Source organism: Enhydra lutris, unplaced genomic scaffold (assembly GCF_002288905.1).
Source record: "Enhydra lutris kenyoni isolate GAN:26980312 unplaced genomic scaffold, ASM228890v2 scaffoldscaffold37, whole genome shotgun sequence".
NCBI classification, from domain to species: domain Eukaryota; kingdom Metazoa; phylum Chordata; class Mammalia; order Carnivora; family Mustelidae; genus Enhydra; species Enhydra lutris.
The window spans coordinates 7235826-7262328 of record NW_019154121.1 but is presented as its reverse complement, the minus strand read 5'-3'; the positions used below and the strand labels follow the sequence as shown (position 1 = coordinate 7262328).

Here is a 26503-nt window from a genome sequence, read left to right as displayed (position 1 = left end):
ATCAAAAGATTGGAATTATTCCCTGCATATTTTCAGACCACAATGCTTTGAAGCTAGAACTCAGTCACAAGAGGAAATTTGGAAAGAACCCAAATACATGGAGACTAAACAGCATCCTTCTAAAGAATGAATGGGTCAACCAGGAAATTAAAGAAGAATTGAAAAAATTCATGGAAACAAATGATAATGAAAACACAACGGTTCGGGACGCCTGGGTGGCTCAGTTGGTTAAGCAACTACCACAACTGAACCAGGAAGAAATAGAAAGCCTGAACAGACCCATAACCAGTAAGGAGATTGAAACAGTCATCAAAAATCTCCAAACAAACAAAAGCCCAGGACCAGACTGCTTCCCCGGGGGAATTCTACCAAACATTTAAAGAAGAACTAATTCCTATTCTCCTGAAACTGTTCCAAAAAATAGAAATGGAAGGAAAACTTCCAAACTCATTTTATGAGGCCAGCATCACCTTGATCCCAAAACCAGACAAGGATCCCATCAAAAAAGAGAACTACAGACCAATATCCTTGATGAACACAGATGCAAAAATTCTCGCCAAAATACTAGCCAATAGGATTCAACAGTACCTTAAAAGGATTATTCACCACGACCAAGTGGGATTTATTCCAGGGCTGCAAGGTTGGTTCAACATCCGCAAATCAATCAATGTGATACAACACATTAATAAAGAACAAGAACCATATGATACTCTCCATAGATGCTGAAAAAGCATTTGACAAAGTACAGCATCCCTTCCTGATCAAAACTCTTCAAAGTGTAGGGATAGAGGGCACATACCTCAATATTATCAAAGCCATCTATGAAAAACCCACCACAAATATCATTCTCAATGGAGAAAAACTGAAAGCTTTTCCGCTAAGGTCAGGAACACGGCAGGGATGTCCATTATCACCACTGCTATTCAACATAGTACTAGAAGTCCTAGCCTCAGCAATCAGACAACAAAAGGAAATAAAGGCATCCAAATTGGCAAAGAAGAAGTCAAACTATCACTCTTCGCAGATGATATGATACTATATGTGGAAAACCCAAAAGACTCCACTCCAAAACTGCTAGAACTTGTACAGGAATTCAGTAAAGTGTCAGGATATAAAATCAATGCACAGAAATCAGTTGCATTTCTCTACACCAACAACAAGACAGAAGAAAGAGAAATTAAGGAGTCAATCCCATTTACAATTGCACCCAAAACTATAAGATACCTAGGAATAAACCTAACCAAAGAGACTAAGAATCTATACACAGAAAACTATAAAGTACTCATGAAAGAAATTGAGGAAGACACAAAGAAATGGAAAAATGTTCCATGCTCCTGGATTGGAAGAATAAATATTGTGAAAATGTCTATGCTACCTAAAGCAATCTACACATTTAATGCAATTCCTATCAAAGTACCATCCATTTTTTTTCAAAGAAATGGAACAAATAATCCTAAAATTTATATGGAACCAGAAAAGACCTCGAATAGCCAAAGGAATATTGAAAAAGAAAGCCAAAGTTGGTGGCATCACAATTCCAGACTTCAAGCTCAATTACAAAGCTGTCATCATCAAGACAGCATGGTACTGGCACAAAAACAGATACATAGATCAATGGAACAGAATAGAGAGCCCAGAAATAGACCCTCAACTCTATGGTCAACTAATCTTCGACAAAGCAGGAAAGAATATCCAATGGAAAAAAGACAGCCTCTTCAACAAATGGTGTTGGGAAAATTGGACAGCCACATGCAGAAAAATGAAATTGGATCATTTCCTTACACCACACACGAAAATAGACTCAAAATGGATGAAGGATCTCAATGTGAGAAAGGAATCCATCAAAATCCTTGAGGAGAACACAGGCAGCAACCTCTTTGACCTCAGCCGCAGCAACATCTTCCTAGGAACATCGCCAAAGGCAAGGGAAGCAAGGGCAAAAATGAACTATTGGGATTTTATCAAGATCAAAAGTTTTTGCACAGCAAAGGAAACAGCTAACAAAACCAAAAGACAACTGACAGAATGGGAGAAGATATTTGCAAATGACATATCAGATAAAGGGCTAGTGTCCAAAATCTATAAAGTACTTAGCAAACTCAACATCCAAAGAACAAATAATCCAATCAAGAAATGGGCAGAGGACATGAACAGACATTTCTGCAAAGAAGACATCCAGATGGCCAACGGACACATGAAAAAGTGCTCCACATCACTCGGCATCAGGGAAATACAAATCAAAACCACAATGAGATATCACCTCACACCAGTCAGAATGGCTAAAATGAACAAGTCAGGAAATGACAGAGCTGGCGAGGATATGGAGAAAGGGGAACCCTCCTACACTGTTGGTGGGAATGCAAGCTGGTGCAACCACTCTGGAAAACAGCATGGAGGTTCCTCAAAATGTTGAAAATAGAACTACCCTATGACCCAGCAATTGCACTGCTGGGTATTTACCCTAAAGATACAAACGTAGTGATCCGAAGGGGCACGTGCACCCGAATGTTTATAGCAGCAATGTCTACAATAGCCAAACTATGGAAAGAACCTAGATGTCCATCAACAGACGAATGGATAAAGAAGATGTGGTATATATACACAATGGAATACTATGCAGCCATCAAAAGAAATGAAATCTTGCCATTTGCGACGACGTGGTTGGAACTAGAGGGTATCATGCTTAGTGAAATAAGTCAATCGGAGAAAGACAACTATCATATGATCTCCCTGATATGAGGGAGAGGAGATGCAACATGGGGGGTTAAGGGGGTAAGAGAAGAATAAATGAAACAAGATGGGATTGGGAGGGAGACAAACCATAAGTGACTCTTAATCTCACAAAACAAACTGAGAGTTAATGGGGGGAGGGGGGTTGGGAGGGGGGGGTGGGATTATGGACATTGGGGAGGGTATGTGCTATGGTGAGTGCTGTGAAGTGTGTAAACCTGGCGATTCACAGACCTGTACCCCTGGGGATAAAAATATATGTTTATAAAAAATTAAAAGAAAAAAGAAAACAGGGTAAATACAGCAAAATGTTCATATTGCTTTAAATTCCTGGGTGCCTATTATTATTTTTTTTAGATTTTTATGAACATATAATGTATTATTTACCCCAGGGGTATAGGTCTGTGAATCGTCAGGCTTACACATTTCACAGCACTCACCATATCACATACGCTCCTGTTATTTTCTGTAATCTTCTGCATATTTGAGTTAATCTCAGATGTCAAAAGTTTTAAAAGAAAATAACATGTAGATATATGGAGTCCTACTTTGCATCTTTCCTGGAACATTGAGTTCTTTTCGTGCCTTTTTTGCCCTGGTATCCAGGTCATGGGAATTTTATTCACTGGACAGTCGTCAGGTTTCACACCAGCTTTATACAAGCCCTTCATTCCCGTGGTGTAGACTTTCTGGCTTCTCCCCCACAGGAGAAGAACCACTCAGCCTGCTGCTTAGTTCTCCAGTCTTTTCTTCTGGGTGTAATCTGGCTCCATGGTTCTGTGGGGCCAGGGTCTGCGTCCAGCTTCCTTTTCTCCTTCTGCTTCTGCACTTAGCAACCTGTTTTCTGTTCTGTTCTTTACGCCATCAGTGCTTGAATGAATGAAAGCAGCCACGTAGGTTCCGTCTGCGGCTTGCCAGCTTGGTCACGGGTTCCCTTTGACTGTGCGGTGTTGTGGTCACCCGTCTTGGACCAGAGGTTGCTAGGTATGAGCTATTCTCCCTGTCCATTTAGGGAGGGTGTTGTGCACTGATGGGGCCTCTGTCTAATTTGTTGGGCCCCGAAGGGAAAAACCATTCATTCTGCTCTTTCTAGCAGGGATGGGTAGTGCCTTGGGGCTCAGAACTCATTGACGAGATAACACTTGATTATGCCCGTCTTGGGTAATGTTAGCCTTGGTGGGTTCTTTTTAAAAAGCTGGGTTTGGGGGGTGCATGGGTGGCTCAGTTGGTTAAGCGTCCGACTCTGGATTTTGGCTCCAGTCATGGTCTCGGGGTCATGAGCTCCAGCCCCACGTCAGGCTCTTCACCGGGCATGGGGCCTGCTTGGGTGCTCTCTCTCCCTCTCCCTCTGCTCCTCCCACCCCACCTCCCTCTCTTAAATAAAAGAAAGAAAGAAACAGTCTTGGGTGTGGAAAACAGAGACCTGGTGAATTAATTTGGTTCAGTGCCCTTTTTTATTTTTTCTTTTGGACCCAGAAGCTTTCTGTACTAGACACAGTAGAAAATATACAAAGCACCATACTTAGGTGCCTATGTATGATTTTGAAGACTCAGTGAGATGAAGGTGGTGGAAGTACGTCTGGAGAGATGAGTCAGGACGCTCCAGCTCCCGGCGTCCTAGGCTCCGGCGGCCGCTGAGCACCTGGCAGGTGTGTGCCCGGAAGCCAGGCTGGTCTGCTGCCCGCGGCCAGGCAGAGCTGCAGGGCCTGCAAGCCCAGGCCCTCTTGCTCTGCCCTTCCAGTTACTCCCATCAGTTTGGCTCCAGCTGCTGCCTGGCTCTGGGCTTCCTTTGTTTCTGACCGCTGGCCCAGAAATACCCCTCAGGGCTTGATCTGTTTCCTTTCCTGGATTTGTCCTTGAGTCTTCCCAGAAAGTTCTGCCCCTCCTGCTCACTTGGAGGGACCCCTTTCCCAAACCACCTCGTTTCCTGCAGACGCTGGGTCCGGGACCTCCCCAGTGTGCCCTCGATGGAGCAACTGGCCTAGAGGGGAGGACTTAAGAGACAGGGATTAAAACTCTGCCATCACCAGTCACTAGCTCGGGTAGGGGTGACTTTGAATCGAGGGCGAAAGGAAGAGAAGGCATCGTGTTCTCCCTCCCTCTCTGATTCAGTGTGAGGTTGAAAGGAGGCAGTGAGTTAAGGGCTGCTGAGTGTCCCGTGAATATTGGCTGTCTGTTGTGTTTTCTTCTGACCTTCCATTGCAGACGAAGAACGTTTACTTTTGAGCTCAGCACCGCCATAATTTCTGTCTCTCTAGACTCAGTTATGTTCTCTTTCTTCCTCTTTTGCAAAAGCCTTGGTATAAACAGTTCAGTTATTTATGCTTTGGCGTTTTCTGCCAGCACATTGGGGTAGGTTTGGGAAGTCCCAAGATAGGACTTGCTGCACACTCTCCTGTAGAAAGAATGTTACGACATGTTGGCTATGCGCACAGCAAGGACTGTATCTAATGGATACATGGGACGGACAGATTTTCCTGAACTCTTACTAGCACAGCCCATTTTCATGAGCAAGCACTTGGACACTCTTCTCTGGGCCAGTTGCCCATCCCATTTATAACCCCGGGGCTGCCTCCCTGTGTCTGCCACTGGGCTCGGTCAGCCTCGGTGGGTAGGACTGCGCGGGCAGCATTTAGCGAAGTCATGCTAACACAAGAGCTTTGTGAAGTCAGCCCCATGGTTCTGCGCTGTTCCAGCTAGTCTATTTTTATAAAATGCAAGAACTCAAGTTCAATGCGATATGAGAATTAAAAGGTCCTGGAAATCTAGGACCTACCCCCAACTCATGTCTAAGCCATTCCCAGCTGGCAAAAACGTACCCAATTGTCAGACACTTTCAGATGGTGTGTGAATTTTCACAGCCATCTCCCCTAAGGGCTCTTGCCAAGAAGTCCTTTCTTTTCTTTTCTTTTTTTAAAGATTTTGTTTATTTATTTGACAGAGAGAGAGAGACAGAGAGGGAACACAAGCAGGGGGAGTGGGAGAGGAGAAAGCAGGCTTCCCACAGAGCAGGGAGCCGGATGTGGGGCTTGATCCCAGGACCAGGATCATGACCTGAGCTGAAAGCAGACACTGAACAACTGAGCCACCCAAGCGCCCCCTAAGAAGTCCTTTCTTAATGTCTCCGGGCACAGAAGTCCCCGATGAAGGGGAACTGCTCTGGGTCCATTGTACCTCCTCCACCATCAGACTCTGCTCCCTGGACAACAGCCCCCCCCCCTTACTACCCTCTCCTGCCACAAGTATAAAGCCCTCCCCCTCCCCAGAGCGAGGTGACTCTTTGGGGCTTTTTCTGTCCCAGAGACAAGGGAAGTCCACCCAGGTGCCTTCCTACCGTCCCTTTCCCCTCTGTCTCGAGTGGGTGTCCCCCCACTTTTCAAGCAATAAGAGCACTTGCTAGTTACTTCATACAGAAGAACGTAATGCTTACTGAGCAACTCCTGGGAACCAGGCCGCTTATGGAGAATGCAGGCATCAAGGCCAGCGTCTGTTTGGGGAGCCTTGGCTTGGGAAGGCGAAGCGACCTGAGGTCACCCAGCTGTGATTGGCAGGGCTGGGTTTGAATAGAACCAGCAGCAGAGCCCAAGCACTTGGCATCTCTCTGGCCGTGCAGGGAGTGTAAGATGGCGCAGCTGCTCTGGGCCTGAGTTGCGGGTCCCCGCACCTGCCTTGTGCACCTGCTCCCCACATCTCTCTCGCCCCCCCCCCCCCGCATCCGTCCCCCTGTCTGCGGGGCTGCGCACTCCCACTCAGGCTGTGCTTTCGCCTATGCCACCGTTTTCCATGGAGGAGACAGAAAACTCCTGATTTGCCCTCCAGTGACCCATCAGCAGACGCTCCTTTGGCCTTCCCTTCGTCAGGCTCGAAGCCCTGACTTCTCTGTTCTGAAGGACTCCTCCGCTAGTCCAATTTTCTGACCGACCCTCCTCCCCCTCCCCCTGCCCCATCACCCCTCTCTTCTCTCAGTCCTCACGTGCATTCAAGCAGTCCTGTACATGTCTCCCTGCAACGCTTTGGGCCCTGGTTCTTTTCTTGGCCATTTTTTCTTTTTTATATGGTGGTTTCACTTCTTTCCAGAGCCTTCCCCAGCAGAGCTCAAGCTGCCCTCACGACTCATGTCAGCCGAAAATCTCTCAGATACTCAGCCCAAGTGTAAACCTCGGCGCCGGATTTTCTTTGTAACCTTTGCCTGGCATGGCGCTGTGTGACTCCGCTAACACAGGAGGGAGGGCTGGGGGTGGAGGGGCGGGTCCAGACCCTGCACTCACATTTATTTGGCACCATCTGTTTTTGCTTCTCAGGTACCCAGATAAGCTGTTTCTCCCCAAGCTCCTTCTCCTGGAGGCAGGCTGCCTTTGTGGATTCCTACTGCTGGGCTGCTGTTCAGCAGGGTTCCCTGCAAGGTGATTCCGGAAGCCTTCCGCTTTGGCTGCATAAGGTAACTGCGGATACGTGCGAGTCTCACCTGTTTGCTCTGTCGATGTGGGAAGGGGGCCCCCGAGAGGCCACGCTTGTCCACGGCCACACAGAGACTGTGGCCAGCCCGTAGCACCATCCCACGGATCAGACAGCCAAAGTGCTTTCAAGTCAAGAGAGACCTCAGAGATGACCTGGTCCAGCACCCTCACTAGCAGCTGAGGACGCAGGGGCACTCTTTGGATTTTAGCTCTGTCCCAGGGGACATCTCTTATGTCTTAGTCCCCTTTCTCCCCTTACTGCCCAGTGGTGTCTGATGCAGAGTAGGCTCCCAGTGGAGCCTGGGTGGGCAGTGTTAGACGGGGCAGAGCTAGCACTCGCATCTCGCTTTGGCTGGTGCCTTTTCACTGCTAGCAGGGTCTCCTGGCAAAAGTAAGGGCTGACGTACAGCTAGTGTGTTCTGCTGGAATGTTGGGAAGCCTGGTGAGGACTCCCTCCAGGGGTGTTGGCTGCAACACAGCCTTCGGGATAGATTGCTCTGCTCTCTGATGGGTCCAGATACCGCAAGGACAGGGAGGCACACTACATGGGAGACACCGGCATCCTGCAGAAAAGAGGTACAGACAGGAGCTCCGTGTTGGGGGAGCAGTGGAGACAGGGGAGACAGGTACATAGAGGATGGGCCGTGGGGAACTTGAGCCGGAGTCTGTGGGTTTGTGCAGGAGAACATTCTCTGTGTAAGGGAGTGGCTGCATTAGGTCTTCTCTGTGCATACAGAAGTAGGATCATGCGTTTGCCTGTCATTATTTTCAATCACTGGTCTTTTGTCCATTGTGAAAACAAATAGAAGATGTGTGTTCCTTCTGCTCTCCTCCTCCATTGAGGAAAGCCCGCCCTTGTACTTCCTGAAAAGCCACGGGCTGGTGTTTGGCCCTCTCCAGCCTTGACCTGTTGTTGAACACACAGCATCCTTCTTTCTAAAAATGAGCAGTTTAAGTCCTTTACTATGACTCAGGCCTCTTCCCCTGTTTATTTATTGCATGCTCTTAGGCACAGTGATGCCTTACAATGACTCCTTTCTTCTCTGGGGTTGGGCTTCTCTCCTGGACTTTTAGCCTTGGCATCCGTTGGGTCCCCGTCAGCTCTGCACGTGTAGTAGCCAGGCCAGCCAATAACAATATGAATGGGCATAGTTCGAGAAGCTGAACAGCCTTGTTTGCAAGTGAAACCCATGCAGTTATGGCTTAGGTCCCTTTGTTGTGATGCTCTTGGGAGAAGGGAGGTTGTAATTTGTCACTGGGCTGGGCATTAACGGAGCCACAGAAGAGTGTATAATCTGGCTTGTCTGGTGTAAGTGCTGGCAGGGATGTAGAGACTGTGAAACTTTTAGAGCAGGAAGAAACTCAAAGATTTTGCTGCAGTGTAAGGTGAAGGGCACCTAGAGAGAGCAAGCCGGGGACTCGGGACTACTTGCCAGCTCTAAGACTAGAGTCAGGTCCCTGGCTGTCCCCTGCCCCTGCAGTAGAGAGGCAGAAACCATATACAGCAGTGGGGGCAGCCAAGCCTTCTGTCTCCAGTGCCAGTGAGAGGCTGAGCAGCTCTCTTTCTGGTGGTGGTAGTCCAGCTTATTTGGATGGAAGTTGGGCAGAGAGATCTTTCCAGATTCACAGGGCTGGGGGCAGAAATTAGAGGTGGGACCAGCCAAGTTGGAAGGACCCTGGACAATACCCCAGGCTCAAAAGTCAGTACTTGGGGAGTAAGGGATGATCTTGAATTAGACCAGCCCTCATGGAGACTAGAGTCCTGACTTGAATCATTTCAGTACTGATGGAATGAGGAGATAGGGGGATCGTCAGTGCCTCTAGTCTGCCCACCAGCCAGCAGCAGAAATAAATCTTCTCCAGAGGCAGCTAACTTCATCCAGAGCCTCAAATCCTTGTCCAGGTTTTCACGTGTAATTTCAGGAGTCGGTAAAAAAAATAGCCAATGTTCAAGAATACCGCATCTTCATTTGGGTGGTGTTGCGTGTTGAATTGTATCCCTTAAAAGATGTATTGATGTCCTAACACCTGTACCCCTCGGATGGGACCTTTTGTGGGAACAGGGTTATTGCAAGTGGAATTAGTTAAGGTGAGGTCCTGCCAGAGCTGGGACAGGTGACTGTCCTCTGTGACTGGTGCCTTCATAACAGAGGGAAATCTGTTTGCAGACACAGAGGGAGGAGATCTGAGATGCTGGGGACAAGACGGCGTGTGACACAGAGGCTCCAGCAGAACAGCTGGGCCACACCGTGCACGAGGCGGAAAGGGCGCTCTGCTCACAGCACCGGCGGGAGCCCGGACCTGCCCACATCTTGGTTTTAGACATGCAGCCACCCAGACTCAGAGGGAAAGCATGGTTTAAACTGCCCAGCGTGTGGGCCCTGGTCACAGCAGCCCTGGGGACTGATGCAGGTTGTCGCAGAAGCTAGGGCTGCAGCCAGGCCGGAGGAGCCGAAACTGAGGGCAGACGCGCACATCTACGTATGGTATTGGCCCGTCCAGACTGCGCGATGCCAGCTGCCTTGTTTCCACGCTGATTTCCTCTTCTGGTGTTTTTGTTTAGTGGTGACAAAGTACACACCGCGTGAAATTTACCTTCCTAGCCATTCTCAGGTGTGCAGCTGTGCGGCGTGAAGTACGCTCATTGCCAAGATCTGTCTGACTCTTCTCGCCTTCCCAAACTGAAACTCCCAGCCCCCACCGTCCTGCTGTCTGCTCTTCCAGGCCCCTCCTGTAGCTGCAGTCGTAGGAGATGTATCCTTTGACGTCTGGCTTATCTCACTCTGCATAACGTTTTCACGACCCTTCTCACCTGTCGCATGACCAGAACTCCCTCCCTTTCTAAGGCTGAGTCAGACTCCATCACGTGTGTTGACCACATCTTGTGTGTCCCTGCCTCCCCCCCGGGGGCCCCTGGGTGGCTTCTGCCTCCCAGCTCTTGCCGTGAATGCTGCGCAGACACGGGTGGACGGGCATCTGCCTGAGCCCCTGCCCACCAGTCTTGCAAGCACACACCGGACGCGGGGCTGTTGGATTCCACCCCAAGTTTCCAGAGTTCTTCCCGGTCGTTTTCTTTCGGCCTCTCTGCATTCGGCGGACTCCTGATTGCCCAGTGTGGCTTCAGAAGTCTGCATGCTGCCCCCAGGCTCACCTGGTGAGCCTCAGCTCCACACAGAAAGGATTTTCTGGCAGCAGAGTGGCGCAGAGGGGGGCCTCTTGATTTGGGACAGGCACGAAGGTGTGTGTCTTCTCTCATGGCTTCACTCCTTACCCTAGCTGGGCTTCCTTTACGCAGAAGCCCAGCTCCCAGCTGTTCTGGGCATCTGGCTGTGTCATCCCCACCTCCCCCTCTGTCATGCGCCCAGTCAGTCCTCAGCCGTTCACAGCTCCGGAGGTGGCTCACAGACCTTTCCATCCCACGGGAGCTCTGTCCTCCCGGATGATGCCTGTGACGCACCACCCTCTGTCCGCTCCCCAAGGACTTAACCCGTTTCCACGTGTCCTCCACTCCCATGGCCGCCGCACTCTGAGTTCATTTTGGCACATCTGTCATCTACAGCGCTCTCCCCACGTCCCCAGCAACCCTGTGATGCCACGTAAATGCCTGCCTCCTGGGGCTTATCCCACCTGACTGCTCTTAGCGGACCATGCCCTCCCTCATTCTGCAGAAATGCTCCGGACTCTTAGGGCAGGGTCTCCTTGGCGGACTGCTTCTCCTTTGCCCATCACTGAGAAGTTGGGACTCCTCCGGGCCTCTATCCTAGGCCCCTCCCATTGGCATGCCACCCACTTCCCTGGATCATCCCACCTGGCGTCTGTCTCGGCTTCCTCCCCTCTGCCATCAGTACCCGTGTCTTCATTGGCAACCCCCGCCTCTCCGGAGCTCCAGATCCGACCCCCAAAAGCTCCCTCCCCTCTAATCCAGCCACCTCCTAATGTGTTACTCTGTCTGCCTGGAAGCTTCCTCTGAACCTCCAGACTGAGGGTTGTTCCCAAGTCCAGTCAATTTCAGGGCCTGGGGGGGTCAACACGAAGCCTCCAGGACTCAGGCCCTGAGGCCACTTCATGGACAGCAGACTGCATTACGTGCCTCCAGGCGGGCAGATCCCAAAAACGGGGCGCTGGCCGAGCAGAACATGAGCTGCCCCGCACTCTGGTCTCTGTTGTGCATTCCCAGAGCAGCCTGTGCTGTTCCCGGAACAACCGTGGGAGGTAGCACATACTCGCCCGAATTCTACTGAAGGGATATTTTGCTAAGCTCACAGGTTCCCGAGTCTCATGTGGCAGGGGCTCAGAACACGTCTGTTGCAGGCGGAGGGTGGGGAAATGAAGCAGCTCCTAGGGCCTGCTCAGGCTTCATTCTCTGGGAGAATGAAGGCCAGGGGTAGGGCGCTGGAGGCCCACGGTTTATGGGAACATCAAGTCAGGGCCGACACTAGACCTACCCCCAGGGCGCCCAAACTCCCCCCAAAGAAATTAACCACTGGAATATTTAAGTGTACATCCACGTGGAGTTTGTGGTCCCAGTATAAGGAATGCCGTGGTTCCCCCCAGCTACTTCTTCACGCTTCCCTTCCTTTTCCTCCTCCACTCACTCCAGCTTCCAGTAGCTCCAAGGAATGGCTTTTGTAGAAATGTGTGTGCAGTCAGGGGCACCGGCAGGTGGTGCTCAAGGACTCTTTGATAATGGGCCTTTTTTTTTTTCTTTTAGCATTCTGTTCTTTGTTCAAGAGCTTGATGTAGGCAGCGCTAGGCAAGCTTTTTCTTTTCTGAAACAGGAAATCAAGGTTTTGACTGAAACAAAAAAGCTGCAGAATAAGAAAATAAAATTAATAGAACGGACAAATCTTTATTTAAGTGGATTTAGTAAAACTTAGTTTGGAGGGATCCACGGAGACTCCCAGACCAGAGGTTTCCATACCTTAGCATTACCCTCGAGGGGCAGGGGTTTGTGAAAATCCTGGATCGGGAGGGCCAGGAATCTGGTCTTCTTAAATATCCCAGAAGGTGCTGATGCTGCTGGTTCGCCTTGGGCTTCCGGGTGGGTACCACTCACCTGGACCCAGGTTTCACAAATTGTGTGTGCTCTTTAGTCATCTGGGACCTTGTGGAGATGTAGGCTCCGGCTCCGTAGGTCTGGCGGGCCCTGCAGGTGAACCTGCAGTTGTGCTCTGTGGACCACGCTCGGACAAGCAAGGATCCAGAGCAAGGGATGGACAGACTCAGACGTACGTGCTTCCACCAAACCATCAACTATTTCTGCGAATAATTTTCTTGGCGCGAGGCCACGCCCGTTCCTTTACATGTTCCCTGCGTCTCCTCTCACGTGCGCACCAGGGCTCCTGTGGCTCGCAGACATTTACTGTCTGGCCGTTCACAGGAGAACCTTTGCCCACCCCTGATGGAGAATTCTAAAGCCCTCCCAGATGATTCGCTGGAAGGGAACTAACTCCCTGCTTCCCAAACAGTTTGTTCCATTTTCGTATAGATCTTCCGGAATGTTTGTCCTTGCTTCCTCGTCACTTGGTTCTAATTCTGCCTTCAGGACTCTCTTTCTGCTTCCACACGTAAATGCTTACCTTACCGTCCTCTCTTCTCTAGGTCTCTCCTTGTGCCAGGACCCTCCCCCAATGTCCTGAGTCATGAAGCCTGCTACCCTGGGTGTCTTCCCTTGAGTGCAGAGTAGGATGGAGTACCCGCCTTTCTTCTCTGTCCTCTAAGCTGCTCATGGATGCAGTAGCCTTTCTGTGTAGCCCTTCACTTGAGACTTCCCAAATCTGGGATTATGTTTAAAGCAAGTTATGGTCTGAACAGCATGAGGCCAAAAGGAGACATCTTCTGTATTTTTTTTTTCATTTTTTTTTTTCAGCGTAACAGTATTCATTGTTTTTGCACCATACCCAGTGCTCCATGCAATCCGTGCCCTCTCCAATACCCACCACCTTGTTCCCCCAACCTCCCACCCCCTGCCCCTTCAAGACCCTCAGGTTGTTTTTCAGAGTCCATAGTCTCTCATGGTTCACCTACCCTTCCAGTTTCCCTCAACTCCCTTCTCCTCTCCATCTCTCCTTGTCCTCCATGCTATTTGTTACGTGCCACAAATAAGTGAAACCATATGATAATTGACTCTCTCTGCTTGACTTATTTCACTCAGCATAATCTCTTCCAGTCCCGTCCATGTTGCTACAAAAGTTGGGTATTCATCATTTCTGATGGAGGCATAATACTCCATAGTGTATATGGACCACATCTTCCTTATCCATTCGTCTATTTTTATTTTTTTAAAAGATTTTATTTATTTGACTGCCAGAGAGAGAGTGACCACAAGTGGAGAATAGTAGGCAGAGGGAGAGGGAGAAGCAGGCTCCCCTCCATCCCAGGACCCTGGGATCATGACCTGAGCTGAAGGCAGACACTTAATGACTGAGCCACCCAGGCACCCTGGGGTTCTCTTTTTGCCCTGCCCTCACGTCAGGATCCCTCATCCCTCCCCACCCGTCTCAGCCCCTCCCATGCATTCTCCTTGGATGAGCTCAGGCATTCTTGGCTCCGACCATCTCTGTGTGCTACACAGTCCTGAACTCTTAAGATCAGCTGGATTTTCCGCCTTTATTTTCAGCTGCCTACAGCACATCTCCGCTAGAATGTGAGTTCTTGAGTATGGGTGTCTTACGTTCACAATTTCTCATCATCTCCAGTCCGCCTCCCACCTCACTCCCCTCTGTTTGGAATCCGTTCCTTGTTTCTTCGCTTCAGCTAATGGTACTACCCACACCCTTGCATAAGCTAGAAACCCCGAATTAGCCTCTGTTCTTCCCTTCTCCATCCATCCCTTCCATTTGGGCACTGCAGCCTCTGCTTCTCGCCGTCTGTGTCTCTTGCCTCGCTCTCCCCCTTCTCCCCACCGCTGCTGCCTCAGTGCAGCGCATAGCCCTCCCCACAGCTCTGCCGCCATGACCTCCTGCCTTGTCTCCCTCCTCTCCAGTGGGTTCCCTTCTCCACAGCTTGTAGGAATCTCTCAAGGAGGTTTTCACCACGCTCTGCACTGGTGACTTCCCATCGCCTGTAATGTGGGAAGCCAAGGGCTTCGTAATTTAGTTCCTGCTTCCGCCTGAAATGAGCTCCTAGGGCGGCTGTAACAAATCACCACCACCCCCTTTATGGCTTGGCACAACAAATTCATTCGCTATTTTTGGAGGCCAGGAGTTGGAAATGAAGGTGTCAGCATGGCGGGTTCCTTCTTGGGGGCTCAGGGAGAGAACTGTGTGCCTCTTTTCTCGTTTCTGGTGGTGACCGGCAAGCTGGCGTATTTCCCAACAAGGTCACGTTCTGAGGTTCTGGGTGTATGTTTTGGCGGTGAAGGGGGCACCCTTCAACCCAGTGCGTCTTTCCAGCCTCCGCTCTTACTGTGTCCTCATCCTGGGCTTGCTTGTTTGCTTTGGTGCCCTGGATGGGTAGGAATTCACTGGGCGGAAAAGGAGAGAGAATTCGGTGTAGCGGAAAGAGTGTGTCCAAAAGGCCACAAAAAAGGGGAGATTTGAGTGGAGTCTTAATATATGAACGGCATTCTTGTATATTCACGTTGCCTTACTGTCCTTGAAGACCTAGTTCAGGTGTCATCTCTTTGTAAAGCCTTCCTTGACCTTCCCAAGGACACTTCTCGTTGCTCAGTACTTAAGGACCAACATATTTAGTGCCTGTCGCTTTAATGTTTTGATCATTTAATTATTAGCTGGTATTCCTACCTGGCCCAGCTGCCAGCCCAGATGGGTTTTTTGTTTAAGATTTTATTTTTTTTTAAGATTTTATTTATTTATTTGACAAACAGAGATCACAGGTAGGCAGAGAGGCAGGCAGAGAGAGAAGAAGGGAAGCAGACTCCCCACTGAGCAGAGAGCCCAATGCGGGGCTCGATCCCAGGACCCTGGGATCATGACCTGAGCCGAAAGCAGAGGCTTTAACCTACTGAGCCACCCAGGTGCCCTAAGATTTTATTTTTTTAAGTAATCTCCATTCCCACGTGGGGCTCAGACTCCTAACCCCGGGATCAAGCGTGGCACACTCCACTGTCTGAGCCAGCCAGGTTCCCCCCAGCCCGGATGATTTGAAATGGATTTACCCCTGTGCATTTAGTGCCATCGGCCGTGACCACGTACATTTCAGGGGAGGAGCTGTTCGGGCCTAAGTGGACGCGTCTTCACCTTCCACGAGGTAGAGGGGATTGGAATGTGGAAGGAGGTTGTACTAGAGCCCCTCCAGGCTTCCTTCCATCTGGAAGTTCTGCTGTCCAAACTGTAACCCCTTCCAGAAACAACACTTTGAAGAAACTTTGAAGGCAAACAGACTGGAAATTGTGCTGCCGTTTGGCTCTACTGGGCTTTGAGAAGCTTCGCCGTCACGGAAGAGCTCAGTGCTCACATGACAGCCGTGACTTTGAGAGATGCCGAGTTGTCTCAGACCTCATTTGGAGCAGATGGAGCTCACGAGCAAAGCCATTCCCATCCAGCAGGTGCACTCCTAAAATTTGGCAATTTTCCTATGTTCTGTATGTGGATAAAAGGATTTTAATGTTTTTTTGGATTCCTCTTTCAATTGAATTGATTTTAATTCCACCTTGTTGCTGAGTCACTGAAAGTCACATTTTTGTTTTGGATGAAAAACAAGAGGATTAACTGTGCAGACAACTGAGAAATGGGGCGTTATTCAGCTGCATTCCTTGCAGAGGTGATCAAGGTAACAGGGTATCCGAGGAGAAAGCAAACACCCAATGTGTAATAGCTTTGAACACTCGTTTTTCCAATTACCGTGAGCTATGCTGATCTAGTCATCGGTACTAATTATTGCTCTGCACGGGCCTATTGGAAAAAGTGCCACAGACTGTGAACACTTTTTCATCCAGAAGAACAGCTTGAGGTAAAAATTCTGCAATTCAAATAACTTTGAGACAAAAGAGACTTGTAAAAGTATCCCACAGCCCCAAATTAGAAATAGCCTCCTCCCTGCAGCTCCCCAAGAAAACGCCTGGCTCTCTGTTCTGGGAACGGCACCGACGTAGTTGCGCACAGTGCAAATGGGCGTCCTTTAGAATATGAGCTTCTCACCACAGCCAGCTCTGAGTGACATGGCCAGAGTTCACCAGATCGCAGCCTGTTGTGCGTGTCACAGTGCAGTGGGTCCCTGCAAACTGCATTCATGGTTTGGAGAAAGCCCATCCCAGGCCAGAACCCCAAATGGAGGTGGAAGCATTGGTGAGGCGACCTCGGTGCTATGTAGCCTCCAGGAATGTGTCAGGGAGGCTGTGACCCTGGAGAGGAAAACGTGACAACTTGAATTTTTTTTTTTAAATGCATCTCTAACTAAAATTTAACATCGAGAAATACGTATCGTGCAGGCAATAATCTCTGATGTCAGTGGTATCTGTGATTCTGGTACAGAGACCTTTACCTCTTCAAGTTGGTGTCAGACCATATGTCAAACACACATAAATTTGTTTTTTGATGTTGTGGTAACTCAATTATCCACTTCTTTGGTGAACTTTTAGGTTTTACTTTATACATTTAAAGATACTATTCTTGGGCCGCGTGGCAGGCTGTCGGATCTTGATCTTGGGGTTGTGAGTTCAAGTCCTATATTGGCTGTAGAGATTACTTAAAATCTTTAGAAAAAATACTATTCTGCATGAAAAACAAGGAAAGACCCGAGAAACTATCACAGAACCAAGGAGATGAGGGAGACATGACAACTAAATCAACAGACAGATCTTTGAGCAGAAAGAAGACAATGATGGGACTGCTGGAGAAATCCAAGTGCAAGTCTGAAATTGAGTTAATGATGGCTTCTTCATCTTGACAAGTGGACCACGGAAATGTAAAGTGTTGACAGTGGGAACACCAGATGCATGTCATTCGAGAACACCCTGTATGGTCTTTGCAACTTTTCTGTACATCTGACTTGATGGCAAGAGGCCTAGTGCTGAGTCTGCTGACTGCTCCCAGACATATGGGTTGGGAGATCTGTGTCCTCTCGAGGCCATCACTGCTACACCTCTGAGGAGACGGGAGAGACCAGTCCAAAAGACGGGGAGAAGTTTTCCAGAGAAGTGAAACAATCTATGGCATATTGTGGAAAAGGCACAGCTCTGGGTTCAGAAAGGTCCGGCTTCCTGTTCTGTCCCTAGCTCCGGCTTTGCACTCTGTGGCCAGGAACCATTCTGGGCTTCTTCTTCCCCTTGGTGAAGGGAAGCCATCAGTAAAGGCCTTGGCAGGGTCGTTGTGAGGACCAAGGGTATGATGTGTCCCCGAGGTAGCCCTTCTGTTGGTTTTAGGTGGTGTGTTGTGCATTTTACACCCTGGGCAGCACGCTAAACAGTTAACACAAATTAACTTAATCTTCATGATACATCTCTTACATGACCGTTTCACAGATTGGGAGCCTGAGAGTCAGAGGCTCAGTGACCTCAGCACCCAAGGATACAAAGACGGACTTGAATTCAGATCCGTGCTAACTGTAGTTCGTGGTCTTCCTTTGCCTGCTCTTAGGCTTTCCCGATAGCCCTGGTTCCTGGGCGCTCTTTGCTTTCCTGGACTCCAGACTCCCCCCATGTTTCTTTCTCACGTACATCCATGTCCAGATGCTCTCTGCGGGGCTGTGGCCCATGGCGATTGGCTGGTCTGGACCTGAGATGGCTCAGGTGCACACTGAGGGTGTTGGGCAGTCCCCATCTCTGTCCCGGCACAGACGGTCCATCCTGCATTCTGGGAATTTTAACTGCTTATGCCCCTGTTTGATGGTGTGATTACTGGATCACTGAGGCCATGATTTTTCTCATCCATTTTGGGCGAAGTTGGCATTTCCACATCATTTTCCCAGATTGGGGAGGGGGGAGAGCTTTAAGATTAGTGACTTCCTAAAACCTGGCAGTGAAAATTAAACAGCACCCCAAAACCAACAGAGGCCGCTGTGACATTTACCTGTTCCTTACCTGGGGTTTTATTAAGGGATTACTCTAAAGGACATGGAAGTCATTTTGGGTTTTTGTTTCCTTCTGTGATTAGTGTAGTTGCCAGTTATTTCAAACTCTGTTGAAGGGGGATTAAAAAAAAAAAAAGTGATGTTACTTACCTGGGCAGGTGAGTTTAGACTTAGTTACAAGGGAATGAGCCTGATTTCCATCCGTGCTTGATGTGGGCATGCACATTGGTCTCCAAAGGAGAAAACGGCGTGCAGCACTTGTACCCTTAGGTTCCAGAAGTGAGGGCTCTGCGGGTCCCCTGACGGGCTCTCTTGTTTTTCAGTTTTTCCCCTACATCCTGCTGCTGGTGGCTATCCTCCTGTACCTGCCCTCCCTGTTCTGGCGTTTTGTAGCTGCTCCTCATCTTTGCTCAGATTTGAAGTTCATCATGGAAGAACTTGACAAAGTTTACAACCGCGCAATTCAAGCCGCAAAGAGCGTGTGTGATCAGGACGTGAGGGATGGTACCAGCCCAGTTCCAGGCCCTCAGGAGAACATGGGGCAAAGGTAACTCAGCCCCCAGCAAGTATCTTGGCGGGCTTTGGGGTATGAGGTCTCAGTCCTCCTGCCCATCTGGGCTTAGGGTTCCCACAGTAGTAGATGGGGTGGGGGGGGGGGTTGTCATCCACTGGCAGACACACTGTGGGAGCCAGGAAGGCTTGCTGGCCCCCAGTCTCATCCCACCTCCCCGCGCCAGCACCTGTCCTCACATCCAGACGCCTTCCCTTGTTGAGGGGAATGCTGCCATCTTGTGTTCTGAAAGGCTTGGGTAACAGGATGGCACCAGCTACTCACGGGCGCCAGTGGAGAAGCGAGGAGGATTATGGGGCGGCTGAGCTTAGAGAACCAGAGAGAGAGAAGTGGGGGAAGGAGCAGGCAGTGTCTGGTGTTTTCACATTTTTCTCTGGTTGCTGTTGTCAACAGGGTAATTGTGTTAATAGCTCTCATTTTTAAAATACTTTATCTATCCCAGAGACTGTGATTTCTCTGGGTACATTATCTCAACCCTCAGAACGACATTACAACGAACTGCATTGATTTTCTGCCTCCCTCTTCCACAAATAAAAAACACTGGCTTCCAGATCTCCGCGAGAGAGCTGGGACCCCACCCAGGCCGGCGGGCCCGAATCTGAGCCCCACACCCACGGAGCTGTCCCTGGGACAGCCTCGCCTGGGCGGGAAGGTCTACTTCATTGTGCACACCTGAGAAGATCTAAATCAGATTTAGAAACACTAGAATAAGAACGGTCCATGTGGAGTGTTTACCAGATGCCCGGCATTTTAAGAATTTACAAATGGGGGGCGCCTGGGTGGCTCAGTGGGTTAAAGCCTCTGCCTTCGGCTCAGGTCATGATCCCAGGGTCCTGGGATCGAGCCCCGCATTGGGCTCTCTGCTCGGCGGGGAGCCTGCTTCCCTTCCTCTCTCTGCCTGCCTCTCTGCCTACCTGTGATCTGTCTGTCAAATAAATAAATAAAATCTTTAAAAAAAAAAAAAAGAATTTACAAATGGAACCTGTTTAACCAGACCTTCTTTAAAACACTAAGGGGGAGAGTGTTCTGTGGTAGCTTGTCTTCTTACTTGGACCCGATTATATTCCCTGATCCGCCAGCGAAGTTATAGGTGAAGCAGGGAGGGAGGAAAGGGGTTTGAGGTTTTTAGCGTGATACTGTCCTGCGCATTTACATCTTCGATATCTGCTCTTCGCGAAGGTTTAAATTTTTTTTTTATTCCTTCGTTGTTACTGTTTTCAGCCTGTGGGAGATCTCTGAGCGCCACTTCAAGTACCCGATTGTGGAGCAGTACCTGAAGACAAAGAGGAACTGTAGGAACTTGACCATCAAGTACATCAGCTGCCGGTTGCTGACACTCACCATTGTCCTGTCTGCGAGCGTCTACCTGGGCTATTACATCAGCTTCTCGTCGCTGTCCGACGAGTTTGTCTGCAGCATCAAGTCTGGGATCCTGAGGAACGACAGCACCATCCCCGATCGCTTTCAGTGCAAGCTCATCGCCGTCGGCGTCTTCCAGCTGCTCAGCCTCATCAACCTCGTGGTTTACGTGCTACTGGCCCCCGTGGTCATCTACACGCTCTTCGTTCCATTCCGGCAGAAGACAGATGTTCTCAGGGTGTATGAGATTCTGCCCACCTTCGATGTCCTACATTTCAAGTCGGAGGCGTACAACGACCTGAGTCTTTACAACCTCTTCTTGGAGGAGAATGTAAGCGAGCTCAAGTCCTACAGGTGTCTGAAGGTGCTGGAGAATATTAAAACCAGTGGCCAGGGCATCGACCCGATGGTCCTCCTGACCAACCTTGGCACAATCAAGATGGATGTCATGGATGGCAAGAAACCGGAGCCCATGGAGATGACGACAGAGGAGCCGGGAGACCCGATGATGGAGCTCAAAGGTAGGGGGAGCTCTTGGGGTGCCTCAGTACTAGGAGACAGAGGGGAAGAATCGGTGCCACCCCAGATCTCCAGAGGAAAGTGTGCTTTCTCCAGACTGTCCTTGCTTCTTGGTCATGCTCTCACAGTCTCTGCCCCAGGCATCCGTCCGTGCTGTCCTTCTCGCGTACGCTTGTCCTGTGCTGCTGGCTTTGTCCCCGTACTTCTGGGCCTCGGCCTGTTGTCCTCCACCTCTCTCAAAAGATACAGAGATTGGGGGCACCTGGGTGGCTCAGTGGGTTAAGCCTCTGCCTTCTGCTCGGGTCATGATCTCAGGATCCTGGGATCGAGCCCCGCATTGGGCTCTCTGCTCGGCGGTGGGCCTGCTTCCCCCTCTCTCTGCCTGCCTCTCTGCCTACTTGTGGTCTCTCTCTCTCTCTCTGTCAAATAAATAAATAAAATCTTAAAAAAAAAAAAAAAAGATACAGAGTTTGTTGATTGAACTGGAGCCCTGACCTAACTTCACTGTTCCCTGAAATGTGGCTTAGAAGCAAAACCTTGTAAGGCAAAGAACACGGGATTGATAGAAGAGAAGGTAATTCATGCTGTCGGTTCTTGCTTTTTGTCATAAATGTTTTCTGTTTTTACAGATTTGAGCGCACCCAGTGATATTAAAGTAAATAACGGAGAGACGAATGCTCGACAGAGACTTCTCGATTCTTCTTGCTGATTTTTTTTCCCCTTGACCTTGAGGTCCATGGCCCTCTGTGACATGGGATTTGTATCGGCTGTCAGGTTCCCCACTGGTCCTCCTGAGTGTGCCTTACTGAGTCCCTAAGGAAAATGACGGCCCCCAGAACGCTGTAGGAGCATGGTTCATGAACTTCCAATGAGCAGCACCATGGGGGTGAGCCAGCCCCAGCAAGTGTATGTGTGAGTCCTTCACCTGGAAGGTGGGAAGGCTCATCAGAGCAAGACTCGGAGCCCTGTTTTTGCCTCAAAGAAGCCCCTTTCTGGAAAGATGTGCAGTAAGACTAGGTACCAGCAAGGACTTCGGGAGGCCTTTTGGATTTGTTATATGAAATAATGATAACACCTGTCAGGATACAGCTTTACTGGGAACCTCCTATGTGCCCCTAACGACCGCTGCACAAGAGAAACACTCACCAGCCAGCCGCAGACTTGCTGTTGGTGGAGTCCTCCTCTGGGAACAGTGCTGGCGTGGGTTCCTGTCCCCCAGGGCTCTGTGCACACCACTGCTCGTCGGCCACGGCAAACCGAAATCATGGCACTCCACCCTGGAAACGTGGTGAGCCAGGCAGAGTCCCGATGACATTGAACTGTGACTTCTGTATGGGAGAGGATGCTTGTTACAGAGCCTGGTGGGGAGATCTGGGCAGACAGAACAGGTTATTTCAAACCATTTTCCAAGGGGTTCTGTGCAGGTCCTCCCTCTGTTATCAAAAGACTCGAAACAGGATGGTAAACAAATGAACAGAACACAGAATGCTTAAAAAATAAATAAATAAATAAAGGGACATTTCACTTATTACGGTCAGAACGTATAAATGATATCGGCCATATGGTGTGCTTGGAACCAGACCAGCTTTGCGGTTTACTTTATCTGTATTTTAAGCACATCTTTTAAAAATCCATTTTAATGTAGAATCCTGTGATGTCAGAACGGAGGCCATTTGGGAAGGATGTTCTAGCATTGATGGAGAAAGAATAAATGTTACAGACAGCTATATCCCAAGCATCATTTCATACACATTTAAGGCCGATTCAGAGTGTATAAAAACCTGTCCCAGTTCTAACCATGTAAATAGGTCCAAACTATGTTTACATTTTATACAAAACCCTTTAAAATTCCGTTTGTGGATCTACCTGTTTTTATTCTTAGGAAATTAACACATTACTAAAGTGAGTAATCCTCAGGAACCTCAAAGTTTACATTTGGCTCCTAGGAAGTGTTGTTTACTTAATCTAATTAGTGTTTGAAAAACAAAAGTTATATAAGCTACTCAGAATATTCTGAGAATATTGTACTCTCTTTTCAGAATATTCACAGAAGTGGATTTTAGTTGCACTTCTGTGATGGGATCTGAGATAGAAAGCCGACGGCAAGTCTCAAGGATGCATTCATGCTTTAAATTATTATGTGCTATTTATTACCTTTGAGTTCGTGTGACTTAGAAATTGCAGGAACTTAAATACTCCTCTTTCCTTCATTTTTCTATCACCGTGTCCAAGTGCTCATCACAGCTCCCCACACTGGCTTCTTTTTATAATTTGAAAAGATTTCTGAGCTATTTTTCAAGGATGTACTTCTTTTCCCCGCAAAAGCTTCATCTCCTCTACAGACAGCCCCTAATTTGTATTTTGAGGTGGTAAAATAGATCCATTTTTTCAGGAAACCAGCAATTCTCTAAGTCCTGTGCCATGTAACCCTTTTGTCACGGTTGGTGGGGCTGGAGTCCTTGCCTTCTCTTCCTTGTCACTGTTGCGACACGCTGAGCCCCAGGAGGTCCTGATGTCCCAGGCTCGTCATGCTCGTCCCTGACTGTTGGACAGGACGAATAAGGCCGCTCCCCATCTTTGAGGAGTTTAGAAGCCTAGTCAAAGGCAGCAAAGGCAGAGGCAGGTACAAAGGAGTAGCCACAGGAAAGGCCCTTCCAGAAAGCTCCCAGCAGCTGTTCTGTGTTCTCGGGAGACGCCATCTTGTTTTCCTGTCTCCTGGAGCTGGTGGTCTTGAGAGTCCAGTTCTGGTTTTTCCCAGAGGCTCTTCAGCCACTGGTCCTGTGGTGTGAAGCTGGGACAGAACACTAACAGAGTGGTTTTGCACAGGAAGAGCTCCACTGGCCTTCTGCAGGGAAGAGGGGAGGCAAGCCTGCGGCGGCCATGAAGTTACCCGTGAATGACCACTGTAGAGCTAAGAGGCCAAGGTGGATGCCCGGCCCTACAGTCCGGCGTGGGGAAAAGCGTTACCAGGAAAGTGAACTCTTCCATCCCCTGGGAGTTGCTGGCTTAAAGGACGACTTCTGAGGGTTCCCTTTCCGGAGGGTAAAGAGTCATTCCTTGCTTTCTACAAAGGGACTGACGGATCCTAACTGGGTACCCCAGCGCTACTGACTTTGTTTCCAGCTCGCATCTTCTTAGAAAGGCACCAGCTGGGACTGGAACTGATCGTCCTGGGAGCAGCATCCAGCCACCTGTTTGCTTTTCCCCCAGGACAGGCAGAGACTTCCAGTGTAGACCTTCTGCAAACTTCCAGGAAGTGACAAACCCCAAAAGGCACAGACCCTCTCTTGTGACGCGCACACAACACTAAATGCACCTCCAGGGACCGTCCTCAGGCGCGCACACGGCGAGGGGCAGACCAGTCCGCCCAGCGCACAACGGAGGCCCCTTTGGCCTCCCAGAGAGCTGCTTCCAGCAACGTCTGCTCTGTGTCCATGTAGCGAAATTGTGTTTGCACACTTCTGAGTGGGCTGTACCTTCTGAGGAGTGGGTCTCATTGTTCAGAGTCCGGGTGAACATCCAGTTAAGCGGGCGGGTGGATGACAGTGGCCGGGGGTGAGCAGGCCGCTGCCCCTGACCCTGTTCAGCCTCTCCAGCATGGAGAGCCGGTGAGCCTAACACTTGGATGGTGCATTGTCCTATTTTGTGCTGTGAAAACGCTAGAAACTTCCAGCTGTGTGGGCTATCTCACTGCATGGTCGTGCTTCGTCTGTAGAAGCCGAGCCTGTGTCCTATCCAAGAATGAGCCAAGGTCGGGAGATGGCTGGGCAGACGCTCCCACGGCCGAAGTGTTGCACACTTTTTAAAAATATGTTCATATTGGTTTATTTTGCTTATTGTCAGTCCCGGGTCAATAGAATATCTGCGAGGATGGGCGTTGTTGATCTCGTGATGTGAGCTAAACCAGCGGCTGGCCTGTAATCGCCATTTTGTAAATATTTGCTGAACACACACACAGTTATGAGAACTCGAGTTTGTTGGTAGCTGGGATTTGATTCGAAAAGGCACACAGCCCTCTATAGGAAAGGAGAGGGGACACCCCTCAGCCTCCTGTGGAGAGGGGAATGTTTGTGTAAAATGACTACAGCCCCACAAATAAGCAGTGACGGTTCTTAGCTGCTTCTTGTGGCCGCTCTCCCAAGTTCAGTCCAAGTGCAGCGTTGCCCTGCCGTGATTAGTGAAATTGAAGTTTTGATGCTCCCGATCTCCGTCATTTCCCAGAACAACCTCTTGAAAAGGAACGATGATGGAAATGTGCAGTTAGCGTTGATTGGGGTTTCAGATGAGGGCGCGGAGATAAAATGGCCCTTCAGGGCAATCGTTGGCCAGGGCCCTATTTTTCACAAGTAATGTGAAGCCCCGAAAAAGGACTGGCAAAGAGGATGGTGTGTCCTTTGTGGAGCATAATAGATGTTAATTCACCCTTGGTTTGTTCGGCCTGCTTGAAATGAAATGTATTGTGTTTGGGGGCTCTCTTCTTAGCTGCAAAAACACTTTGTCACTTAAAGCATGTGGTTTGATCCGTGATTGTTCCTCAAGTTCTTGAACGTTAATATAGTTTCTCATGCCGTGAGTGCTTTCCCCTGCCCCCGCCCCCAGAGGAGGAAAAGCCTTGTAGAATTCGACAGGTCACGAGTGTTCCCTACAAAAGCTGATGCCACCCGTTCCTCTTTAACAAGTTGGCTTTTTTAAAAGCACCACTGTTCCAGGCTCATGGAGTTCTGTGGAGAGGTACTCGAGGCGTACTTTAAGTTCTTTCAAATGACTAAACATCTTCACAAACTTTTAAAGAAAAATACATGGGTTCTTTTCTGCTGTGTCATTCGGGAAGGACAATTGCTAGCTCTTCCACAAAGATCAAAGGATGACAGCGGATCACTGTGTTAGAAAATGACCCTTAAAAGGACAAGAGTCTTGAAAGCTCTGAGGTTCGGTGGTTCTTGCTAGGACGTTTTCGATTTCCACAAGTCACCCGTCCAAGTTCTGCATTCTGACTTCCCTTTAAGGAGGGAGCCAAGGCTGCCCCTGTCTGTAGAGAATGTGGAAACAATGTTTTCGTTCTGCACGGCTTGCATCCACCCCAATAAAACTTCTCTCACTAATGAAAAATGCGTCTTGCCCTATTTCTTGCCTTCCCTTTGGGGCAGATGTCACAGAGGACGACACCTGAAATGTCATGAGGCTCAAGGCTCCTTCCTCTCCGCCGAATACATAAAATTCAGTAGGTGTCGTGGTACTTGCTCCCACCCAGCTGGCAGGAACCAAGGGAAGAAAGCCTTTGATGAAGGGCCCGCAGCTTCTGTAATTTCCAAAGCCAAAATCACATGCTTTCTGATTAGGGATTGTCCACGCGGGCTTGGCGGGAAAGAAACGGGGACAGTATGCCACTAAACACAGGTTGGCCTGCCTGCCTCTCTCAAGAGGGGGACCGACTCCCTTATGTGTGGTCATTTAACACAGTTTTACTGCCGTAGGTGGTAAATCCGGGGCCATCCAGAGTGGCCGTACCGCGCCGGGCTTAAAGTCACCCGCCGACACCGGCTGCGGCCCTCCTCGCCCCCTCCTGCTTCCCAGCTGTTTCCTAGGGCGGCACCCCAAGGAACCTTGGAAGTGGCACTCGGTTTCCTTCATTCCAGAACAAATCACCGCAACCTAAACACCTTAAAGCAACTCCCCTGTGTCAACTCACAGTTTTCTGGGCCAGGGGTCCGGACGTGGCTGAGCCGGATGCCCCGCTCAGGGTCTGACAAGGCTGCAGCCGAAGTGCAGACAGGCTACTTGTTCCCCTGGAGGCTCAGCTGGGGGAGGAGCCACTTCCAGACCTCCTCAGGTTGCGGGCAGAACTCCCATTTCCTTCTGTCCTGACTGCTTCTCACTGGCTGGAGGCTGCCCACCT

The 26503-nt window shown here is 49.5% G+C and overlaps 1 protein-coding gene across 1 annotated transcript in view; it reads left to right on the top strand.

The window, feature by feature from the left end:
- LOC111154525 (pannexin 1) overlaps nucleotides 1-25703 on the top strand; it is a 51485-nt gene extending 25782 nt beyond the window's left edge. The window contains exons 2-5 of the mRNA XM_022514182.1: nucleotides 7032-7168; nucleotides 18482-18705; nucleotides 19951-20609; nucleotides 21237-25703. Of these exons, the coding sequence (XP_022369890.1) occupies nucleotides 7032-7168; nucleotides 18482-18705; nucleotides 19951-20609; nucleotides 21237-21316 (1100 nt within the window). The 3' untranslated portion in view covers nucleotides 21317-25703. The remainder of the gene's footprint in view (nucleotides 1-7031; nucleotides 7169-18481; nucleotides 18706-19950; nucleotides 20610-21236) is intronic.
- Nucleotides 25704-26503: the final 800 nt, after the last annotated feature.